The 24,212-nt window shown below is 41.6% G+C and overlaps 1 protein-coding gene across 1 annotated transcript in view; it reads right to left on the bottom strand.

Moving 5' to 3' along the window:
* Positions 1 to 14,855, bottom strand: part of LOC311231334 (uncharacterized protein) — a 96,196-nt gene extending 81,341 nt beyond the window's left edge. Inside the window, exons 1-9 of the mRNA XM_084317888.1 lie at positions 14,785 to 14,855; positions 12,289 to 12,454; positions 11,783 to 11,891; positions 10,359 to 10,452; positions 10,019 to 10,169; positions 7,248 to 7,380; positions 5,459 to 5,584; positions 411 to 500; positions 185 to 307 (exon numbers count right to left, since the gene is read on the bottom strand). Of these exons, the coding sequence (XP_084174014.1) occupies positions 185 to 307; positions 411 to 500; positions 5,459 to 5,584; positions 7,248 to 7,380; positions 10,019 to 10,169; positions 10,359 to 10,452; positions 11,783 to 11,891; positions 12,289 to 12,406 (944 nt within the window). The 5' untranslated portion in view covers positions 12,407 to 12,454; positions 14,785 to 14,855. The remainder of the gene's footprint in view (positions 1 to 184; positions 308 to 410; positions 501 to 5,458; positions 5,585 to 7,247; positions 7,381 to 10,018; positions 10,170 to 10,358; positions 10,453 to 11,782; positions 11,892 to 12,288; positions 12,455 to 14,784) is intronic.
* Between the last annotated feature and the right edge of the window lie 9,357 nt (positions 14,856 to 24,212).

Genomic DNA, 24,212 nt, shown 5'->3' with positions numbered 1-24,212 from the left:
GACCCTAGACAAACAGAGGCTAGAAGAACCAGGACAAACACAGGCTAGAACCAAGACAAACACAGGCTAGAAGTTAGAACCAGGACAAACACAGGCTAGAACCAAGACAAACACAGGCTAGAAGTTAGAACCAAGACAAACACAGGCTAGAAGAACCAAGACAAACACATGCATGCTCACTCACCTGTTCTTCAGGTTCCTCATAAGGGGAGTAAAACTGAGTCTCTGGTAGAACGCCGCCAGTTTGTAGATAAACTCAGAAGAGAAATTAGTCGTCACCATTTGTCTCTGAACAGAATCTATTACCCTGTGAACACACATACATATACTGTAGATTCAGAATACATACGTTACAATCAGAGCATCAGAAAGATGTGTGTGTGTGTGTGTGTGTGTGTGCATGTACATACCTCTGCAGCAGTATGGATTTGGCCTTGTAGGCACAGGCCTCTGGTTTGTTTATCTCAAGCCTGGAGTTATAAAGTTTCTCAACGCCAACCCTGGAGTTATAAAGATCCATGCCATAAACAACAGTTTCTCAAAGACGACCATGGAGTTATAAAGATCCATGCCATATACAACAGTTTCTCAAAGACGACCCTGGAGTTATAAAGATCCATGCCATATACAACAGTTTCTCAAAGACGACCCTGGAGTTATAAAGATCCATGCCATGGGGGGCTGTAGTAGTTGCCCCATTTTTAATTTTTTTATCCACTTTTTCTCCCCATTTTCAATTTTTCTCCCATCCCAATTTCGTATTTGCAATTCTTCCCTCCCCTGTCTTGAACGTTGCTAGGCTATGCCTCCCACTGATCGGCTGTAGTGAGGATAGAAGCCTTGCATCACGTGTGTCCCCTCCGGTACACGAGGAGGCAGCCTGTTGCATCTTTTCACCTCAGTGGCGAGGAGTAACGCGTGGGAGGCTCACGCTGCCCCCGATACTTCCTGTTTCCGCCGCACCGGCGTCACCCAACCAACCTGTAGGAGTCGCTGTCCACAACGTCCAATCCCCACCCACCGGCTTTCCCACCCTCTAACACTGTCAATTGTGTTAGTATGACGGCCGGCCAAGCCGGTAGCAACTCCGAGAGCTGGGCTCGATACCAGCATGCCCTGCGTTAGCGGCGAGCGCCTTGCCCACTGCGCCACTCAGCCGCCTTAGTTGCCCCGTTTGTGAAGTCTGAATTTAAGTGTAAAGTTATTGAAAATACGACAACGGTTATTGACAATTTGATGGAATGTGTAACCATTGAAATCAATGTTGAAAGATCCAAAAATATATTAATTAGTTGCATTTACAAAACACCAGGGTCGTGTATTGATCAATTTAATAAGAAGATTTCTGAATTATATGAAATGCATAAGGATAAGGTGATTTGTTTGTGGCGACTTCAATATTGATTTGATGAAATCTAATGAACATACAAAAACTAAAGACTTTGTTGATAATATGTTTAGATTGAGTTTCTATCCCTTAATTGTAAAACCTAGCAGAATAACAAAGGACAGTGCAACACTGATCGACAATATTTTTACAAATAATAATAATAATAATAATAATAATAATAATAATAATAATAATAATAATAATAATAATAATAATAATAATAATGTAAGTGATAATTTGCCTTTCTTTGCTGTGTTTGAAATGATGAATGTGATGAATCTGTTCGTTTGGAGCTGTTGTTCCGAAACCTGGAGCGTTTACCCCCTATTTCGGTTCAGTTGGGCATATGTGAACACAGCAATCGCATTCTGTTGCAGAACAAAACAAGCGGGCCGAGACCACCTAGAGAGGGTGGTCTCGGCGCACTTCCAACCGAACCCGAAGCGACTCGTAGGCTGTGAGAATGCAATCGACTTAACTGTTAACAAACCGACACAACTCACTTGCCGTACTGTATACGTGCTGCATGATGCCGCTTTCGCATTGAATTATGGGCGGGATCAGATTGTAGTCTTTAGGCTAGATCGGTAAAGTTAACGCGCTATAGACCACCGCAACACTTCCGGGATTCTGAAATCGGGGAGGAGATGGCGGGGGGAGCAAATGAATGAATGTGGATGAGAGCCGTGATGTACGTGGTTGCAGATACAGCTGTGGGGGTGCTGGAGACATGATCGAATAGACTTGTATGCGCCTGAATCTCCTGAACACGGCGCGAGCCATTCCTAAATCGTGAGTGGCTACAGACCACTGCACTTAAATATAAACATTAGTCTACCTGGAGACTCCATGAGGTAATTGTAGATGTCGACATAAGACACGTCTGGTCATTTAGTGGGATCATTGTTTCATTATCCTGTTCGGCTGAAAAGACACTGGCCACCGAAGCTCCCCCCTCTGATGGAACAGTCCAGGGCGGGTGTGCGTTGCGTCACAATCCGTGGGCAATCTGCGCATGTGCATGGGGAATAGCTGCTTAAAAACAGGCTTTTTCGCTGCCGATTTAGTTCTGATCGATTAGGAATGGCTCGCGCCGTGTTCAGGAGATTCAGGCACATACAAGTCTATTCGATCATGTCTCCAGCACCCCCACAGCCGTATCTGCAACCACTTACATCAAGGCTCTCATCCACATTCATTATGCTCCCCCCCGCTATCCCCTCCCCGATTTCAATGTAACGCGGAGATTCAGGGTTGGGGGGGGGGGGGGGTGCGGCACACACCAAAATCTGACCAATGAGTGACAGTTTGCTCGCACGTGCGTTTGTTTTGGTCCGCTGTTAACACAGCCGTGTGAACACAAACGAACTAAGGGACAAGTGCAACATTGTATCATTATAGTCCGTGTCTCCCTGAATCGGAACAAAGCAAACGAACTACAGGTGTGAAAACGCCCTAAATAAAAAATAAGAACAAATAGGCATTCATACAATTTTGTTAGGAAAAAGCAATACTGGCTCTTAACTCTTTCTGCGCCAAAAACGAGAATTCTCGTGTTTCAAATCCTTCTGACTAAGGTAAGGTATATTCGGGGATTAAAGCAAAAATAAATCTCCTGACTGAACTTTTTTCAGGCCAAGTCATATTCTTATTTTAACCTCCACTATATATTTGTATTTAATAGCGTTAGCGTTTTAAGGGAACTAGATCATTTTGAACATCTTTTCTATTGCCAGTTTGCTTTTACGTAATATCAATGCTGTTTTGAATTCATTAAATGAAACTGATTGCAAGGGTTGACTGACTTTGTCATACAAATAAACAAATCTACATACTGTAACCTTTCAGTATTGTGTATAGTTCAAATTATGTATTTATTGTCTATAGTTCAAATTCAGTATTGTGTATAGTTCAAATTGAGTATTGTGTATAGTTAAAATTGAGTATTGTGTATAGTTAAAATTATGTATTGTCTATAGTTAAAATTATGTATTGTGTATAGTTAAAATTATGCAGGGCCCGAAATTAACATTTTTACTTGGTAGCACTGGTGCTCCCAACTTCAAAAAGTTGGGAGCACCAGCAAAAATGTAGGAGCACCCACCTAAATGTAAGGAGCACCAACAATATATATGCAATATATTTTTTGTATTGATAAAAAAATGACAATAACAGTACTGTAATGCAGTAAAACAGTGAAAGTAGCCTTAAACTATAGTATAGTGTAGACCTAGTAGTGTAGCCTATAGTGTAACTAGGCATGTATGACATTTTGAGGGTACGATAACCTTGGGCAAAAATACCACGGTTTCACGGTATTCGGTAGGGATGCACCGAACATTCGGCCACCGAAAATCATCGGCCGAAAATGGTTAAAAAGGCTCTTTCAGCCGAAAGGGTTTTAGCACCGAAAATATATCACCGAATGTCAAAGAACAGGGATACGTAACGTTCGTAACCGAAAGTGTTGTTGTGATGACGTAATCAAAACGTGCAACGTGAGCAGCTTGGCAGCTCTTCCTGCGTTCTGCAGCCTGTGATAACTAACTCCTCTTGGGAGTCGCGCTGTTTCTATGTATAAACTCCGCGACCGCGAGCAACGCATCCAATAAATGCTTCTTTAACATGCTTTATATCCTCGCCATTACTATATGCCCCGTCGCGGTTAAAACATTTTGAACTAACGTTAGCGTTAAGCTAGCTAACGATTCCATTCCCCTTTGACCAGTCTCTCGTAAGCTACGTCAACCCCCGCTAAGAGTCATGGGAGATGTAGTAAATACAACAGTCCTGTGTGTGTGTCTTTATGCAGATCGTTATCAGTTTTAAAGCACCTTGGCTTTGTTCTGAATGCACTTTGTTGTAGTTATCCTACAGAGAAAAGAAAATGCACTTGACTTTAATGCACATTTTGTTGTATGCAAAGAGAAAATGTTTAAATTGTACAATCTTTCAGCAGTCAGTCTGAAATTAATGTATGCATTCAAAAGTGCTGAATAAATGTTTTATGGGCCCATAATAGTGATTAATAATATTATTTAAGTTAAGTTTTGCCATAATCATGTCTTTTGCCATAATCAGGTAGCTGAAAAAAAAATACATTATATATATTTATATGAATCATTTTCGGCCTTTCGGCATTCGGTTTTCGGCCAACTGTTTCCTATTTTCGGTATCGGTTTCGGCCAAGAATTTCCCATTCGGTGCATCCCTACCAAATTTGACTAAGGAAATGTACCTCCCTACGGAGGGTGAAACTTATTCTGATTCACCAACAAACAGCAACTCAATATGTAAACAATAATACAGAACCACATCTTAGAAGAGTAACCTGTGGTGTTCCACAGGGTTCCGTATTGGGACCAAAGTTATTTATACTTTATTTAAATTACATTTTTGACATCCGATTAACCCAAGACTGGTCAAATAGAGTCCTTACCTCACATCAGATGTTCTGCAAAAAGATTAATCCAATTCCTGATCGCCATTCCAAATATTGATCGCGTTTATTGATCCAACGTTATAGCACCAAAACACATAGTTGACGCTGCTCCCAGTGGGGGGACTCAATGCAATAGTATCCAGCTGCATGCCCGAGAACTAAAACCTGGACCGGATTTACGACGATAGGCGGCGGTATTTGCCCTTTTCGAGCTCAGACCCATTCCCAATGATAACGTCAGGCTGGATGGATGAAAAATGAAATATTGCTAATAAAAGAAATAATGATTAAAACCTGAGTTTTCTCGGGTCTTGGCACTCAACGCATGGCGAGTTAACCAGACTAATCTCGTGGTTGGCACTGAATGGGTTAATGAAAACAAACTAAATGTAAAAAGAAATCGGGGGGAGCATGCCCCCGGACCCCCCTAGAGGGTCCAAGGTTCACCCACCACAGTCTCACAAAATCCGGTGGGAAACACTGAACAGCATTAATATTGTTTGTGAGTTTGGCCTGCGAGTCTTATCAGTCACAAGAAAAATTATAGGGCAAAATGTGTTTTCCCAAACAAAATCACGAATAATTTGTGGAACAAGGCATGAATGTCCACAGTACAGTGTGCGTACCCTGGAGCCTGGTAGTGTAGGAGGAAGTCGTGTGCAGCTCCCAGTCGCATGACGGCAGCTGCTCGGTCTTCCTGTCGGTCAGCTTCGTCCAGGAAGGATGACAGACACTCATACACCGGTGAGTAACTGCAACACACACATTACATGATCATTTGATACCACGTCATCCTTTGACGATACCAATTCTGGGAGCTCAACCTTCTTACGTTTACGTGGCTTTGATTTCTGAAGGTGCATTATGCAGGGATTCCAACATGTTTGTGTAGATGAAATCCCATGACAAATTAATTTTAATTATTGCACGTTCCATACAAGCTCTCGCCAGGCGCACCAAGCTCCCGGTAGCCCAGCAAAAAACAACGACTTGAATACAAAAAATATTTAATATATATATATATTTTTTTTTATCCACTTTTTCTCCCATTTTCTATTTTTCTCCCATCCCAATTTTGTATCGTCCAATTCAACCCTCCCCTGTCTCGAACGCTGTTTCATGCCTCCCACAAGCCGGCTGCAATGTGGACGAAGCCATACATAGCACGAGTCCCCTCCGATACTCGAGGTAGCAGCCGTCGCATCTTTCCACCTGCGCGACTCGATCTTTCAGCGTCGGGGGTCTGGGCTTTGGAGGGGCCCCGCCCCCGTCGCTTCCTGATTCTAGTGCGCAGGCGCACCAACCGACCTGTAGGAGTCGCTGTCCACAACGCCCGATCCCCACCCATCCGTTTTCCCTCCCCCTAATACTGCCAATGTGTATTAGTGCGGACGACCAGCTAAACTGAAAGCAATGTGGAACCCAGCGTCGCCAGCATTGGAGGTGAGTGCCTTACCCACTGCACCACCTAGCCGCCCAAATATTTAATATGTTTAACATTATTTCATCTCCCGACAGCCGGGCTGCCCCCACATAATACTTGTACAAATTAAATGTAAGACTTTTTAATACGCTTTAACACTTTCAGTGCCAAAAATTTGATATTACGTTTTTGCTCGACAAGCGTCGAGTGACAAAAACGAGATATTACGTTTTTGGATCGTTTGATCTTTTTACTTTGATCCCCACTCTACAGACTTGCCCGGAGCGATCTGCATCATTTTGGCACATCCCCACACACTAGAACTGCAATGCCGATCGACAATCACCAGGTGGCAGTATCGTCCGTGTCTGAACTGGAATAGCTTGGTGTGGATACACCTATTCTATTTTTTTTTGCAAGGGCCCCTCCTCGGAGACGGAGCGATCGCCTCGAGATTTGAGTTAGAACGCCCCCGCCCCCCTTGATGATTGTGTGAAGGTACATATATACATGTCATATACCTTTGATTTGGGAGTATTTGGGGTCTCAGGGGATCAGCCAGAACGGTTTGGGCTTATTGCACATAACGCGTTTTATCTCACAATCTATGAAAAAAGACTGGATTATCTTGGAAATGTGCGATGTTTATCGTGTAATAAACTACAAACTACAGCGTGTGGAAACAAACTATTACTCCCACGTTGCACTACAAGTAATCAATGTTTGTCAAAATGAGCCACACCATGTCTCCACAGCTATAATACAAAACACACACACAGCTTCACAAACATAGTGAAACGACCGCGGAAACGACTATAACGCTGGCATTCTAGGGGTAAAGATAAGCGATATGCGTGGCACCCAAAGTGTTAAGGCCTTAAATTGAGAATTAAGAATTTAAGACCCAAGACTTTTTAAAACCCTGCACAAAACAGTTGATTTGAATGGCCCAGGCTTTGGCCCAGGCTTTGGCCCAGGCTTGTGTCACTCACTCATGGAATTGAGGCATCAGTCGTCGTTGGCTCTGTGGAGGGGGCTGAGGCACGGAAGGCTCAGCATCCTTTCCTTTCAGGTAGATGCAGTACTCCTCGCTGAGCCGTGATTTGAATATATTCAGCAGAGAATCTGGACGTAGGAAAAATATATGTTTAATCAAGAGGAATAGTTTATGTGCATACACTCAATGTGACTGTAAATGATGGAAACCGTAGTTGCCTTTAGATCTTAAATAAAGGTTTGAAAATAAATGAGACGTACAGAAATAAGCAAAAAATAAAATCACACAGCATATAAAATCATAAGATAACAAGGCAAGACAAAAGTAAGGATAACAAATCAATTACAACTGATACAACTTCATTGACAAAGGATGGAGAGTAGCAGCAGTAGTAGTAGTAGCAGTTCAGAGATTCAGATCTCTGCTCCACAGCATCAAGGAATAAAATGCAACAATTTACAAAATAAAAAAGCAGGTATTTATATACAATAAACAATCAACTGTCTGCGGTATGTGCAATAAAATAAGTACAAATAAAAAATAATAATAATAAGTACACAGACAAGCTAAAATAATTGCACATTATATTGATGCCCGAGGGTGCAGTAAGTGGCTGAGCATTGTAGCAGCATTTGAGTCGAGTAATGAGCAGATTAACTGTTCATCGGGCTGTGGGTAGAAACTGTTCTTATACCGGTTTGTTTGTTCGTATGCTGCGGTAACGACGACCAGATGGCAGGGGGGAGAACAGCTGGTGTCCCAGGTGGTTGTGGTCCTGGATGATGGAGATGGCTTTGTTCCGACACCTGGACTCATGGATCTCCTCAATGGATGGCAGTGAACACCCGATAAGAGTCCCTTCAGTTGATGCCTTTGTGAAGCTGCTGGGCTCTTCAGCCCTGCGTTCTATAGCCAGTGAACGCCTGGGAGTCACGCTGTTTCTATGTAAACTATAGTATTTACTATATGCCTGTCACGGTTAAAAACCTTTTTAACTAACGTTAGCTGCTAGTGCTAACTAAGCTAAGCTAGCTCACAGGCAAAATCAGTTTCATGGAGTTCTAATAGTGATGAATGGGGGGGGGGTCTCCCTCTCTCTTTCTCTCTGTACGTTCAATGATAATGATCAATGAAGTAGCCTAAATGTACACTATAAAAACGAACTTGATAGTTGATCATAAATATTTCACTTCATTAGCAAAAATATTGCAACATCATTAAGTCTGCTATAAGCTATTCTCCCTCTCGTGTGTGTGCGCGTGTGTGTGCATACATTTACTATATGCTACTCTTTTTCACATGGATTAGGCTAATTAGCTTTAACAATCCTGATTCCTGAGCCTATTTTATTGAAAAGGAAGATATTGATTTTTAAATATGTATATAGCCTATATATAAAAAATACATTTTAATCGTATCTCCTGTGCTGGCACAAGCGTGGAGTGGAGAGATAACACACAACACAATACATATAATAATTCATGAAAATATACTAAAAAGCTATTTATGGCTGGTAATAATCTCTCTGGCTGGTAGTTTTTATTTTTTTTTTTATCTAAAGCTAAAAAGGATGAGGATACTCATTAAAGGAAAACTCCAACATTTTGAGAAATTTGCTTATTTGCCATCTACCCTGGAGTTAGACAAGAAGCTGCATACCTTTTTTCTTCTCTGTGCATGCAGTAGGAGTAGGAAGACGCGCACGTTAGCATAGCTTAGCATCAGTCACTGGAAGTAGGTTCCTCCATTAGCCTAGTTCCCAACGTCTTCCTACTCCTACTGCATGCACAGAGAAGAAAAAGGTATGCATCTTCTTGTCTAACTCCAGGGTAGATGGCAAATAAGCTAATTTCCCAAAATGTTGGAGTGTTCCTTTAAACATTTTGAAATATTCAATTGAAATAGATTTTTCTGGTAAATTAATGGTTAATGATTCATCGATAAAATAATCAACTGATTAATCGATAACAAAATTGTCGCTAGTGACAGCCCTAACACCCGATGATCTTTTCTGCCGTCCTCACGACCCTCTGGATGGCTTTCTTATCCTGAGTGGTGGTGTTGCCATGCCACACGGTGACACAGCTCGTCAGTACGCCCTCTACTGTGCCTCGGTAGAAGTTCACAAGCCATTGCGTGCTTATGCCACACTTCCTGGGGCGCCGCAGGGGGTAGAGGCGCTGGTGGGCCTTCTTGAGCATGACCTCCGTGTTGTAGGTCCACCTTAGGTCATCGGAGATCTGGAGTCCTAGGAACCGGAAGCAGTTGACGACCTCCACTGGTATCCCATCCAGGCGGATTGGTTGCCCTGATGTCGCCTGAAGTCCACGATGAGCTCCTCCTTAGTCTTGCTGGCATTCAGTGCAAGGCTGTTGTCCTTGCACCAACGTGTCAGCTGGACTAGCTCATCTCTGTCTCATCATTGTTGTTTATCAGTCCGATGACTGTTGTGTCGTCTACGAACTGGATAATCCTGTTGCTGTTGTGTGTGGCTGTACAGTCATATGTGAACAGAGTAGGAGTAGTAGCAGTGGTGGTAGTAGTAGTAGTAGCAGCAGTAGTGGTGGTAGTAGTAGTAGCAAGAAGTAGTAGTAGCAGCAGCAGTAGTAGTAGTAGTAGTAGTAGTGATAGTAGTCCATTGGGGACCCAATGGAGACATGTTCGACGTCCTGATTATGTATGACAAGCTACGTAATATTATTAGTATCATCACTGCTAAGGTTAGGGTTTAGGTTATAGTTAAGATTAGGTTATGTCTGTGTGTACCTGCATGTCGGAGGTGTTTGTCTAGGTCCGACACCTTCAGGTTGAAGGCTCTCAGGTTTCCCAGCAGCAGGCTGTCACGGTGATGGCTCCAGAACACACTCTTCTTGTGGCTGTTGCAGTGACAGATGTTTTGCACACACCACACCTTACACTGGAACACACACACAGGAAGAGTCACTACGGAACACACACCACACCTTACACTGGAACACACACAGGAAGTCACTACAGAACACACACACAGGAAGAGTCACTACGGAACACACACCACACCTTACACTGGAACACCCCCCCCCCCCCCCCATGTCTTTCACTCACATGGATACACACACGTTCGTACCATTGATGCTAGTTTGTCGCAGACATAGCAGAAGCATTGATCACAGAACAGCCGGTTACTGCCGACTGGACCGAGGACGTCGTGATCCGTTGGCCTGAGGACAGAAGAGAGACATTGCAACTACTTGAAGCCCTGAGGAAGAGACATAATACACTTTACAGACGGTGTGCTTGTTTAGCATGTTGAACATTTTGGGAAACCGTGCACTTGGGGCTGCACAATTATGGAGCATCGCCGTCGGTTGTGTGATAGTAAAGGGTTAACCTTCTGTTGTGTGGCAGTGAAAGGGTTAATCATCACCTTCAGTTTCCACATCAATGTAAATATGCTAGAATTAGCTAATGAGCCCGTTTTCATCTGTAGTCCCTGCCTACCACCATGTGCAGCATGTGCAGTACAGTACGTAAACGTAATTTCCATTGATCATACTTAATAATCCTGATCACAATATCAAGAATAATAAATGCAATGATTGTTTTTGTCATAATCGTGCAGCCCCTACCTGCACTCGTCGACTGATCGGGGTCGGCCCTAATTTGATGGTTCCCATTGTGCCAGTCAACCTATTATGGAGGGTGTGTGCCTGAAGTGTATTGCACTCACGTGAACAGGTGTGTGGTGCAGTCGTAGTGAGGGAGTATTCTACTCACGTGAACAGGTGTGTGGTGCAGACGTAGTGTGAGGCAGTATTCTACTCACGTGAACAGGTGTGTGGTGCAGTCGTAGTGAGGCAGTATTCTACTCACGTGAACAGGTGTGTGGTGCAGTCGTAGTGTGAGGCAGTATTCTACTCACGTGAACAGGTGTGTGGTGCAGTCGTAGTGTAAGGCAGTATTCTACTCGCGTGAACAGGTGTGTGGTGCAGACGTAGTGTGAGGCAGTATTCTACTCATGTGTACGGGTGTGCGGTGCAGTCGTAGTGTGAGGCAGTATTCTACACACGTGAACAGGTGTGCGGTGCAGTCGTAGTGTGAGGCAGTATTCTACTCACGTGAACGGGTGTATGGTGCAGTCGTAGCGTGAGGCAGTATTCTACTCACGTGAACGGGTGTGTGGTGCAGTCGTAGTGAGGCAGTATTCTACTTACGTGAACAGGTGTATGGTGCAGTCGTAGTGAGGGAGTATTCTACTCACGTGAACGGGTGTATGGTGCAGTCGTAGCGTGAGGCAGTATTCTACTCATGTGAACAGGTGTATGGTGCAGTCGTAGCGTGAGGCAGTATTCTACTCATGTGAACAGGTGTATGGTGCAGTCGTAGTGAGGGAGTATTCTACTCACGTGAACGGGTGTGTGGTGCAGTCGTAGTGTGAGGCAGTATTCTACTCATGTGAACAGGTGTATGGTGCAGTCGTAGTGAGGGAGTATTCTACTCACGTGAACGGGTGTGTGGTGCAGTCGTAGTGTGAGGCAGTATTCTACTCACGTGAACGGGTGTGTGGTGCAGTCGTAGCGTGCGTGAGGCAGCACCTCGGCTTTCTGAGAGAAGGTGATCACAAGGTCTTCATCCAACTTACTAGGAGACAACGTATGGTCTGGCACCATCACAGACACACACACACACAGTACAGTATAAATACACAGGGAGGGAGAGATGAATAGATAGATAGGTACTCCAGTGTGGGACAATGGTACAATACAGAGGAGGTGCATAACAGTGCTTTTCTGTGCATTAGGGCTTCAGAATAGTCTCTAATATATCACTACCTTTGTCTATAAAGACAAGTATATCATTAAGTTACTGGTCTCATTTCAAAAGAAAGTATAAACACGCCTATAGATATTTATACTATGGAACAACACACTGTGACATGACCCATAACAGACCCCAAAATAGCATTACCAACTTCAATTGACCTGTGCTCCTTTGACGCAAGCTCCAGGTATTGACAATGATGCTACCAACCCTACCACAAGAGACACCAACGTTACCTGTGCTCTTCTTCTCGTCCACCTCCACGATTAGAACCGAGAGGTCACTGATGGACTGCTGACCAGTGTCATCTTCACTGGCGTCTTCACTGTCAATGATTATTAAGCTCATGTCCATGGTGAAACAATCAAGTGTCGGTTCCTACTTCCTTTTCTAGATGGGGTACTGAGCAGAAGAAGGAAGACTGACATCAGTCACACAGGTTGGCGGTTTACATTCAGTGGACAGCGTCAAGCAGGGTTGAGTTCAGTGGACAGCGTCAAGACAAGCAGGGTTGAGTTCAGTGGACGGCGTCAAGACAAGCAGGGTTGAGTTCAGTGGACGGCGTAAGGCAGGGTTGAGGGACAGTAGAGATGCTAGATCCCAAGGATGTAGTGAGGAGAACATAATGGGAAATTAGCTTATCATCTTCTATAGTCCGACAAGAATATAGTTACCAATTTCCTCTCTGTGCGCTCAGTAGAGAGTGCTAAGCTAGGCAGCACAATGACTAGAAGCGGGGGGTTGGAGCGGCTAGCCTAGCGGTGGGAGTTTTAAGCTAGCCGCTCCTCCTCTGCTTCCACTCATTGTGCTAAGCTAAGATAACATGCAGCTGGATCCCTCTCTACCAACTGCAAATTGGTATATCCATCTTCTTGTCTGACTCCGAGGACGACGGTAAGTGAAATTCCCATAATGTTGGCGTGTTCCTTTTAGGTTAGGATTAAGGTAAGAACCTTTAAGGGGGAAATTGTGGCAACTTTGCAGCTTGGCCAAGAAGTGACAATCCCAAATGAACCGCTAATAATGACCTAGTCCTCCTAGTGTGATCTAGATTCTAGAAGGATGGGGGTCACACCGTGTGACCCGTGTCTATAGTTGCGAGTGAGTCTGCAAAGCCTCAAAAGGTAAAGAGCAAGAAGAAGGACTGCTGTTGTTTGTGTGTGAATTATGCGGGCAATTCCATGCAAATGTCAACCTCACCATGAAAAAAATTTAATAACATGATCATAACCAAACCAATTTCAAATGTATCATCAAGGTCTATATTTTGAAGTACAAAATAGATTTGATCGTAATATTTATGTGAATGCATGTTTTTTCACACTACAGGAGGAGACACAATGATGTAAAAATAAATTTTTCGATTAACCTAATTGTATGACTTTCTGAATGGCCAGAATGACAAATAAAATCAACAGATATTTTTCTAACCTCACCTTTGGTCATGAAGGGCTGTTGTATCAATATGTGAATCAAATATGTACTTTGTGTCTTTCCATTGGCAGGTGAAGCATGCTGTTATAATGCCCCTTTATGGGACAGCGAATGTAACATCCATAACGTTATCCAGGAAAAGTTTGTCAACCAAACTTCCTAAGCAAAGCTAACTTTTATAAAGATGACATATTAGCAACAATTAGTCATTTTGGTCATATTTTTTGTATTCTTTACAAGTGTTATGGATGTTACATTGCAAGTGACGGATGTTACATTGTGAATGTGTGTTGTTAAGTCCGATTATGACCCCTTTGTTTGAAGTATACGGTAATTTACACATTTTAGTTACACACTTAGAGATAAAGATGAGCCTGCAATAAGAAATGTTTTGACCTTTTGGATTTTGAGATAGGTGACAAAATACACAGCGTTATGGATGTTACGGAAATTGACATCCAACAGCACTTTTTTGTGATTCATTCCTTGAGAGAAAATACTGAGAGTTTGTGAGAGTTTTCCTGAATGTGCTTTTTGGGTACCTCAAAGCCTTGCCTACAAAGTGATAGTAAACATGTTATTCTTTGAAAAAGATATTCACAGAGTTTTCATCATGTGTTCAGTGAGTCCGAAAAGCAAAGCTAAGATGACTTCATGATGAGAGTCAAACAGGTGAATAGATTGAAAGGTGTGCCTGTCATTTTGGGGAGATTTAGAGTCAAAAGAAAAACAATTTGAGCTAACTTAATCATGTTACCATTACCAAATGATCAGTGACGAAACAATTCCTCACTTGAGGTGTAGTATGATGACCAACTGTCAACTTCTCACAGAACGTTTAGAATATTTCTGTGCACAGTGCAGTAGTTTGTTTACACTTCAGAAGTGTGATGTTTAACCCCAGACTTGGTCCAGAGTGAACTGAATGATGAGCCTGACCTGAGGTGTGTTGAGAACAGTGGTCACTAGCTTTACTTATTTATAGACGTTTGTCGAACACTTCGGGGTGGGTGTTTGACAAATCGTGTTCAAATCAATAATGTTTAGATCATATATAATTATTAGGGGTAAGGTTAAGGGAAATTAAATTACATGACGTGCGTCGCCCAGGAAATCCAAAGGTAAAGTTCAACTTGCCAGGCTGTGATATAAATTAAGCTAGCAGAGTGGCGTAGAATTTGGCCAAGACTAACGTAGTCGTTGTATTATTTATAACATAAATTATATAGTTTATATAATTCGCATTATATGGCTATAATTATATTCGTGTACTTATTCGACGGTGTTGTCCTCCTTACCTCTCCCTTTTGCCAAAGTTTGTTGCAACAACTGTTAACTAGTTGTTTTTTCTCGCCCATTTGATTTCACGCCGCGGCCACCAAACAGGAAATGACGTCTTCTTCTTCTTCTTCTTCTATTATGTTTTTTTTGCGGTGGCCTTGCATTTGTCGCCAACTACAGGATTTTTCATGATCGGCACATTGTTTCTTTTCACTTTAATAATAATAATAATAATAATAATAATAATAATAATAATAATAATAATAATAATAATAATAATAATAATAATAATAATAATAATAATAATAATAATAATAATAATAATAATAATAATAATAATAATAATAATAATAATAATAATAATAATAATAATAATAATAATAATAATAATAATAATAATAATAATAATAATAATAATAATAATAATAATAATAATAATAATAATAATAATAATAATAATAATAATAATAATAATAATAATAATAATAATAATAATAATAATGAACTTTATTTGTATAGCACCTTTCATAAAAAAATAATTGCAGCTCAAAGTGCTTCATAGCAGCAAAAGAAAGACAGGCATAGAAAATTGTGTTGTCCATTTCAAATTACTGTGTTCTATTAATCTGGTCATTACTACCTCCTCTTTTCTATTCCCTCCCCTATTTCTCTCACCTACTTTATTTTGTAATGTATGTGTAACAAGTGGAATATCAAGTCAAGTCAAGAGTTTTAATTGTCACGGCATACAGGTATACAATGAAATGCGGGTGGTCTTGCCCGCAACGATGTGCAATACAGTGGTACATATAATAGAATCAAAAGAAGGAAACAACATTGTGCAGTAACAGGTAGCAGGTAACATGGAGTGACATCTCGGTATCTGTACATAGTTATTTACAGCGCATGTGGGACATGCTAGTTAGCTTTGGTAGTGCAATACACTGTTCCTGTTATTCTAATTTAAAGTGTCATTTCCTTTGGCCATAAGTGTGCGTGTGTGCGACATGAGTGTGTGCCCGCTCATGTTAAAGTGTTAAGTGGCTGCTTGTGTGTGAGCGTGCACAGTGTGCGTGTCGTGTGTGTGTTCATGTGTGCTTGTGTGTGGACAGTTCAATGTTCTGAGCACTCAATGTTCATTGTTCATGGCTCTGATGGCCTGGGGGAAGAAGCTGAGCCTAAGCCGCTCTGTCCTAGTAGCTGGAGTTCGCAGGCGTCTGCCTGACCTCAGCAGCTGAAACAGGCTGTTATTGGGGTGGTGAGGGTCTTTCATTATCCTGCAGGCTCTGGATTTGCACCTCTTGTTGTATAGAACCTGCAGGGGGGGTAGTGCAATACCCGTGGTACGCTCGGCTGAGCGCACCACTCTCTGTAGGGCCTTCTTGTCCTGTGCCGTGCTGTTTCCATACCAGGCAGTGATGTTTCCGGTCAGGATGCTCTCTACAGCTCCTGAGTAGAAGGACTGGAGTATCTTCCCCGATACTCTGAACTTCCTTAACTGTCTCAGGTGGTAGAGACGCTGTTTCGCCTTCTTTACTACTGTGTCTATGTGTGTTGACCATGTTCAGGTCCTCTGAGATGTGGACCCCCAGGTACTTGAAGCTGCTCACCCTGTCCAATATATGCCTTGCGTTTATAATTACACCACATCTCTACACATCACACACTACACTTACATACCGTTAGCCTCATAGCATAATTGCCTAAGTCATTTTTCAAGACTTTCGGAAAAGAAGAAAAAACGAATTTTCACACAAGTCACACGAGTGAGTTAGGCAGAAAGAAATGTTTAAAATAACAAGGTTCTGATTGGTTCAATTTGGTCAAAAAATGTCGTAGGCAATTATGCTATGAGGCTAACGTGTCCACTTTGTTCAGGATGCTACTTGTTGTTGGGCATGGGGACGGGGTCATAGTGTAGGGGAGTGGACATTTCTGATGAATTAATTACATGTAATTCCGTAATGTTCTTCCCTCTCTGATATATTGCTGCATTGTTGTTTTAGTTTATGCAGTGTTTTATAATATTTTCCTGCAATCAACATCAACAATCTATATTTTGGTATCGTCCACGTGCCCAAAGCCTTTGCTCTAGCAACTGTTGCCCCTCTCTTGTCATGTTCACGAGACAGAAAGGCAACTGTTGCCCCTCTCTTGTCATGTTCCAGAGACAGAAAGGCAACTGTTGCCCCTCTCTTGTCATGTTCACAAGACAGAAAGGCAACCGTTGCCCCTCTCTTGTCATGTTCACAAGACAGAAAGGCAACCGTTGCCCCTCTCTTGTCATGTTCACGAGACAGAAAGGCAACTGTTGCTTGGCCTGAGAGCACAGTTGCTGACTCGAGACCTGTGTGTGTCTTTGTTTGCTTGTACAGAAAGAAATAAACCTGTGTTCTACAAAGCGGAGTCCTGGCTGTCCCTTCCATCATTGAAACACAACGCAGAACAATTGACACCGGTCACATAATAGAATATAATATTATGTACATTTCAGATATTGTTTGAATGGGTGTTTTTAGTCGATGGCGGGAAATTGGCTGACAAAAATAACTGTCCTACTTTGTACAACTACTAATACTCAAGTGTCACAAAATGGTCAAATTGTCATACATTATGGGACTTTTGGCATTATTGATCGTACAGAGGGTGAAATGATCATACAAATGCGATAATTCTGGGGCGGCTACGTGGCGTAGTGGGCAAGGCGCTCGCCACGAAATGCTGGAGACATTTGCTTTCAGTTTAGCTGGTCGTCCGTACTAATACACATTGGCCGTATTAGGGGGTGGGAAACTGATGGGTGGGGATCGGGCGTTGTGGACAGCGACTCCTACAGGTCGGTTGGTGCGCCTGCGCAGTAGAATCAGGAAGTGTCGGGGGCAGCGTGAGCCTCCCACGCGTTACTCCTCGCCACTGAGAGATCGAGCTGCGCAGGTGAAAAGATGCGACTGCTGTTACCTCAAGTACCGGAGGGGACTTGTGCTATGTATGACTTAGTCCACATTGCAGCCGGCTTGTGGGAGGCAAGAAACAGCGTTTGTGACAGGGGAGGGTTGAATTGGATGATACAAAATTGGGATGGGAGAAAATATAGAAAATGGGAGAAAAAGTGGATAAAAAAAAAATGCGATAATTCTCTTACATCTGGCAACACTGGTCCTCATTCTCGAACGGACATACGTAAAAGTTACCAAGGAATTCCTTCGTAACTCGATTTACATACTTATTCTGCATTCTCGAACGGCTTCGTATTGTAAATTCGTTGTAGGATTTACGAACTCGAAAAAAGGTAAGTCAGACAGACCGGTGCACGCCCGTATTTTCAACAGCTTTCTCTGGGACAAGTCATTGGGGATTGCCGATACTACAGACATCTGTGGAATTAAATAATTATGATAATAAATACGACAATATTTGTATCATTAACAATTACGTTTTGCATTTATAGTCCTGACTCAATGAGGCATTGTGAGCATTACACACAGAGCAGACTAAATAAATAAGAACTAAACCGATCGCCGCGGATATTGTATAGTGGAATATACTGTATTAATATGCCATATACTGTCTTCTTCTCTATATAATTTATTGTTGGTTTGATTTATGCATATTGCTAGAACTAAATAAAAGCTTGGGGAAACGGCTTAGTGAGGCAGCCACAGCACACACACATAGTTTTTTTTTTTTAATGGTCAACTGTTCTGGAATGTACTGCGTTTTACTTTTACCTCGAAAGTGCTTGAGTTTACAAAAGGTCCTTTGCGCTATATATATATTATTCCTAAAATTGCTGCACTTTATTAAAAATTGCATTGATCTGTTGGTCTGTGTAGTAGCTAATACAGGATTTTGCTGCTTAAACGTATGTATAATGTATATTCATTGATTCACTCGTATACCAAAATTCATTTGAAATTTCTTTTATCGAGTCCCACCACTAGTCACAATAGTAAGTGACTCCCTCCATTAATTTCTTCCTTAATTCAACAGTGAGTATAGACAAAAAACAGAAAACATTATACATAACATAACTACTGTATAAACAGAAATAAGTGTCAATTGTTCACATTTATTTATTTGTATTTTGTGTTCCAGGGAATCAAAGGCCTTATAAAATAGACTGAATGCCGTCTTCAGTGGTCTCTGACTGTGATCTTAGAATAAGTCATATGACACTTAATAGATAAGGTAGGCAAGAAATAGTGTCTGATCATTGTGTAATGAGTCTATCTCATGTCTCACTCACAAACAAACTCACCAAGTAGGCCTATTTTATAGCTAGCTAACGTTAACTTGCCAGGTCTGATCGGCACACACTCATTTATATTAGTGAAATTACGCCACGAAATGGAGCCATCTAAGGCCAATACAACTTTAGGCTATGCACGTCTGGTTCCTCCATCGTGAGGCTCCTCTAACTCAGTGGGTACAGCATGGCACTAATCCTGCCAGGGTTGGGGGTTCCATACCCACGTGGGTCCTTCTGCAAATGACTCCACTTGTGGCTTCAAGGTTCTGTAAAGTGCAGTCATCATGTATTGAGAGGTTTCAAAAGAAGTACACGTGGTACACAGAGATAATTATATATAATCACATTCACAAAAATAACACAAGGCTCTTTGAGTCATAAATACACTTACAATAGGTTACACAGTTTGATCAGTAGAAGCCACAAAGCACTGCTTTCTCTCCAACTTAGGCTACGGTGATGACACCCAACTCGACCTCGAAATAAATCCTACCCATCCACAGTCCTGCCATCATCCACTCTGACCACCTGCCTGGAGGAGACTAAGGCGTGGATAAAGCACAACTTCCTACAGTTAAACAGCTCCAAAACTGAAGCCATTCTCATTGGCACCCCACAGCAGGTCCGCTCATCCACCATCACCTTTTCCGGCCAGAACATCACCCTGTCACCAACAATCACCAACAATCACCAACCTAGGGGTCAAAATGGACCTTTGAGGCGCACATTTACATTTACATTTAGTCATTTAGCTGACGCTTTTATCCAAAGCGACTTACAAGTTCTGTACGACAAGCCATCAGGAAGGGCACAACTCTATCAGCTGAGCAACAATGTTCATCAAAGTGTTGAGTGCTACAGTGTAGGTTAGTTTATTAGGACAAGTGCATGACAGTAAGGTTAGTTAGGGTTAGATTATTATTATTTTTTTTTTTTTTTTTCAGATAATGGTTGAAGAAGTGCGTCTTTAGTCTACAGCGAAAGATTGGACGGGTTTCGAGCGGCTGTCCTAACTGGGGTGGGTAGTTTATTCCACCATTGTGGGGCAAGGACTGAGAAAAGGCAGGTTCTCCTTGATGACCCTCCCGGAGCTCGGATAGGAGTGGGTCTGAGACGGCCAGAAGATGCAGAGCGTAGGGGTCTTGAGGGTGTGTATAGTTAGAGACCATTGACCGGAGGTAGGCGGGAGCGGTTACCTTTGCCGCACGGTATGCCAGGTCGAGGGCCTTGAAGCGGATTCGTGCAGCAATGGGGAGCCAGTGCAGGTCCCTAAGAAGTGGGGTGACATGGGCCGACTTTGGTAGGTAACATGCAAGAACAACAAGAGACGCAGTCCTTGATCTAATATTTTATAATTTTAAAAGGATTGCAGCGTAATGTGATAATACCATAGCTCTGAAATGATTATTATGTTATTACAAAGGTTTTGGGAGAAATAATACACTAAGAAAAAGAAGGAAAAAAACGATTTAAAACATTTAGTAGTGACCACATTTGTGGCAAATAACCCCCTCTTCATTGGGGCAAAGGGCCCCCTTTTGGTTGATTGAGAGTGAAAGAATTCTGATCATTTTCTTTTCTTTAGATTTAGTATTCCAATAATCAGTGATTTTAACCTACCTAGCAAGCTTAGTGGACAACAAACAAATGCATGTTTTAGCATAATAGGGTGTTAACTGGCAGCTCTACCATTAGGATAGGCCTAGCTAAATCTATTGTAGCTAACTTATACAGTAGACCAATTAAAATGAGGTTTGAGATAATTTTTTTTTTAAAGCAGACCAATTACATTTCTAAAAATAGATTAGATTATTTGGTTGGGGGAGGGGTGGGGGCCGGGGGTCTTGGTATGTCTATCCCCGGTTGTGTATTTTTTGGAGGTGGGTTTCCCTAGTGGAAGAAGTTGTACAACAGACGCGTAAGAGGCCTGTCTGTTGTATAACAATGATGTTGTTGTTGTCATTGTTGTTATTATTTATTATTGTTTATTTAAAAATACGTATGAGAAAAAATGAACAGTGTAAACAATATCATTAACTCTGAATATAAAAATATGAGAAAAGCAAACAAGACGCGGTCTCGGACTGGTGGGGGCCCCTGATTCGAGGTCTTGGTGAGTCGGAGTGTTAAAGAGGCATGATGCTCTGGCTCGCTGGGGTGCCGGATTTGGGGTCCTCACGGGGTAGGGACCTTGGTTGTCGATACTGGAGATGACGGGTGCTCAAGTAATCTCGCCTTATGGTACATACATGTGGGTATATGCATGTATATATGTATATATATGTATGTGTGTATGTATATGTATATATATATATTATATATATATATTCTTATTAATTTATATATTTAATTTATACATGACTATTTTATTTTTCATTATTCTGATTTAACTGATGGTCTTGTCATTATTATTATTATTATTATTATTATTATTATTATTATTATTATTATTATTATTATTATTATTATTATTATTATTATTATTATTATTATTATTATTATTATTATTATTATTATTATTATTATTATTATTATTATTATTATTATTATTATTACTGTTATTGTCCTGTGATGTCTTGTTTATTAGTATTGTTATTGTATTGTCTTGTTTCATGTTGAAAAGGGAAAATAAAGAAAAACTGTAAAAAAAAAAAAAAAATAGATTAGAACTTAATAGCATAAATAGTGGTTCAGCTTAGCTAAAATGTTCAACAGAATTGTGCGTTTTGTGATAAAAGCAAGATAAAAGGCACAGTCAGCCCCCCTAAAAGTGATCTAATAACGTTGATGCCTGCCATGGCCAGTAGGGGGCGAATTTGCAGTGGCCCAATAAGATTTCTTCTATAAGCCAGGGGTTCCCAACGTTTTCAGCCCCCCCCCCCCCCCCCCCCCTCTGTAGGCCATAATTACAAATTCCATTGGAAGTAAATTAGTAATTAGGATATTTGCTTTTAGAAAGACTGGTTTAGATTCACATATTGGAGGGTACAGAAGATACAAAGATTAAGAGGTAAGACTCATGTTATGTAGTGGGACACCAACCCAACTAACTTGGTATTGACCTGGCTGAAGCCTCCCCTCCCCCCACGTTCACCACTTAACACCTCCATGTGTTGCAATGCGCAGGACTGCACAGCATCAGGACACCTGGGACAACCCCCCCCCTCCCCCATAGTCAATTGTTTGTGCACTGTCTGCAATTCGGCACAAAGTATCCTCTCTCTTGCTGGGCTGCGTTAGGAACAAATGAATACCACCATGGCATACTGGAATATAACCTTAACCTGTACCTTTTGAGTATTTTATAACCTTTACCTTTTGAGTATTTTACACTGCGCTGTTTATTATTAAGAAGACAAGTTGGACATGGAAAGAGACACAAACCGTCTGGGACGTTCGGTTTTCATGGGGAAATACGTTGGCGTAAGTATTTATGTGCATTTGTTTTCTTTATTACTTGTTGTCAACTATTAGTTTTCATGGATTTTTTTTGGGTCAAAACCATTTGCATGTCCACTTCAGTCTAAGTTCTGTTCTGTTGAGTGTTTTGATCAGATGCAGGGATGGAAAAGCTGGAGCTTCTTCAGAGACTATTAATAACGTCTCAAGTCTCAACAGCAGTTGAGGCAAGATGTTTAAAAGCTCAACTCACTGCCTCTGGAGTAACGTTGCATAGTTTTAGTAAGATATTCCTTTATTGACCATCTTGGGGGAATTCGGGCGTCACTATGAATTGAAAATGGGGGACCCTGATGTAAACAAGACGAAAGTCTTTCTCTGGTCTGCATGCCCTTAACAATTGTGTGTATTGAGCCGTACTGTCTGTATTGTACCCATTCTGCAATCTGTTAAATAAAGTTTCCGATCAATAGCAGCATGGGGGAGGGGAGGTACACGCATGGCAGAGTAATAGTAGAAATAGTCATAGATAATATATAAGCAATACAATTAGATGATCTGAAGTTGAAATCATGTAGTTAAAATACGGCCTCGCAAGCGTGTAAACAAATGGTGGACTCGAGGAGGGAGGCCTGGTCCTCGTGCAGCAGGACAGACCAGATATTCACACCTTCAAATGAGCAACGGTTCAAAGTTTCATCAATTGTATTTCATTGTCTGTTTATTTCCCCAGTATATAAACCCCATTCCCTCAGTATGAACACGAGGGGACTGTAATGAAATGACATGTTTTCAGTTTGAGGACATTGGTCGTGGAGTTACCTCGCCTACGCTAAGTGCAGTTCGCTTGATTGTCCAGCAGATGGAGCCAGAGCGCCGTGTGTATCTGCAACGTGAGAGAACAGAACACAAAAACAGGGAGAGATTGGATCGAAAAGTCAACTTGATGTCACCCGCTGAGCGTTCGGTTGAGGTTATTAATTTCCTTTGTCTATATGATTCAGATTAGTAGAAAATATATGCAACTCTTCCTCTTTTAGGTGTTTTTGAGTTTTGGATATTTAGCTCTTGTCCTATTGGAGGGTGGCTGCCACGTGACGCGGATGTGTTGAGAAGTATACTTGAATAGCGTTACATTGTTCTTAAATAATTCCTCTACGGTTAAATGTTGTATAAAAGTAGACATATCCATATATCGGACGCTACACATGTTGCCTGATAGTATTTATCTTATACGTTAAGAGATATTATGAATCATCTCTGCATAAACCCACGACCGAGAGTGAGCTGTCTGGGAATGACCCCGCTCCGCCTGACGGCCATTTTTAATTTTCTAAATAGTGCAGGTTTGAGTGGTAGGATATAGAGTAGTGTAGAATAGGGATTGGCATGTGCATAATCCATCTAGCTCTAAAATCAATTTCAGTAGGTGGCGGTAATGCACCAGCACGTGATTGATTGATTGAATTGATTGAAAAGTTTATTAACAGATTGCAGAATGGGTACAGTACAGTACATCTCAATACATACAATTGTTAAGGGGATGCAGACCAGAGAAAGACTTTCGTCTTGTTTCCACCAGGGTCCCCCATTTTCAATTCATCATAACATATCGCTGCTGTCGGGCCAAAACCTCATAACTCCATTTTTTGAATTTTTTTTTATTATATAAATCAACTCCGTAGATCATCCTCCATATGTGTGTGTGGGTTTTACAAAGTTTAAACAATGGGAAAGCATTAAACCGATCATCTGTCTAAACCGCCTAACTCTATTCACCCTCAAATCTGTGTTCGT

The sequence above is a fragment of the Notolepis coatsorum genome (genome assembly GCF_963971535.1).
Source record: "Notolepis coatsorum genome assembly, chromosome: 7".
In the NCBI taxonomy this organism is placed as follows: domain Eukaryota; kingdom Metazoa; phylum Chordata; class Actinopteri; order Aulopiformes; family Paralepididae; genus Notolepis; species Notolepis coatsorum.
This window is presented reverse-complemented; position numbering and strand designations above follow the sequence as displayed.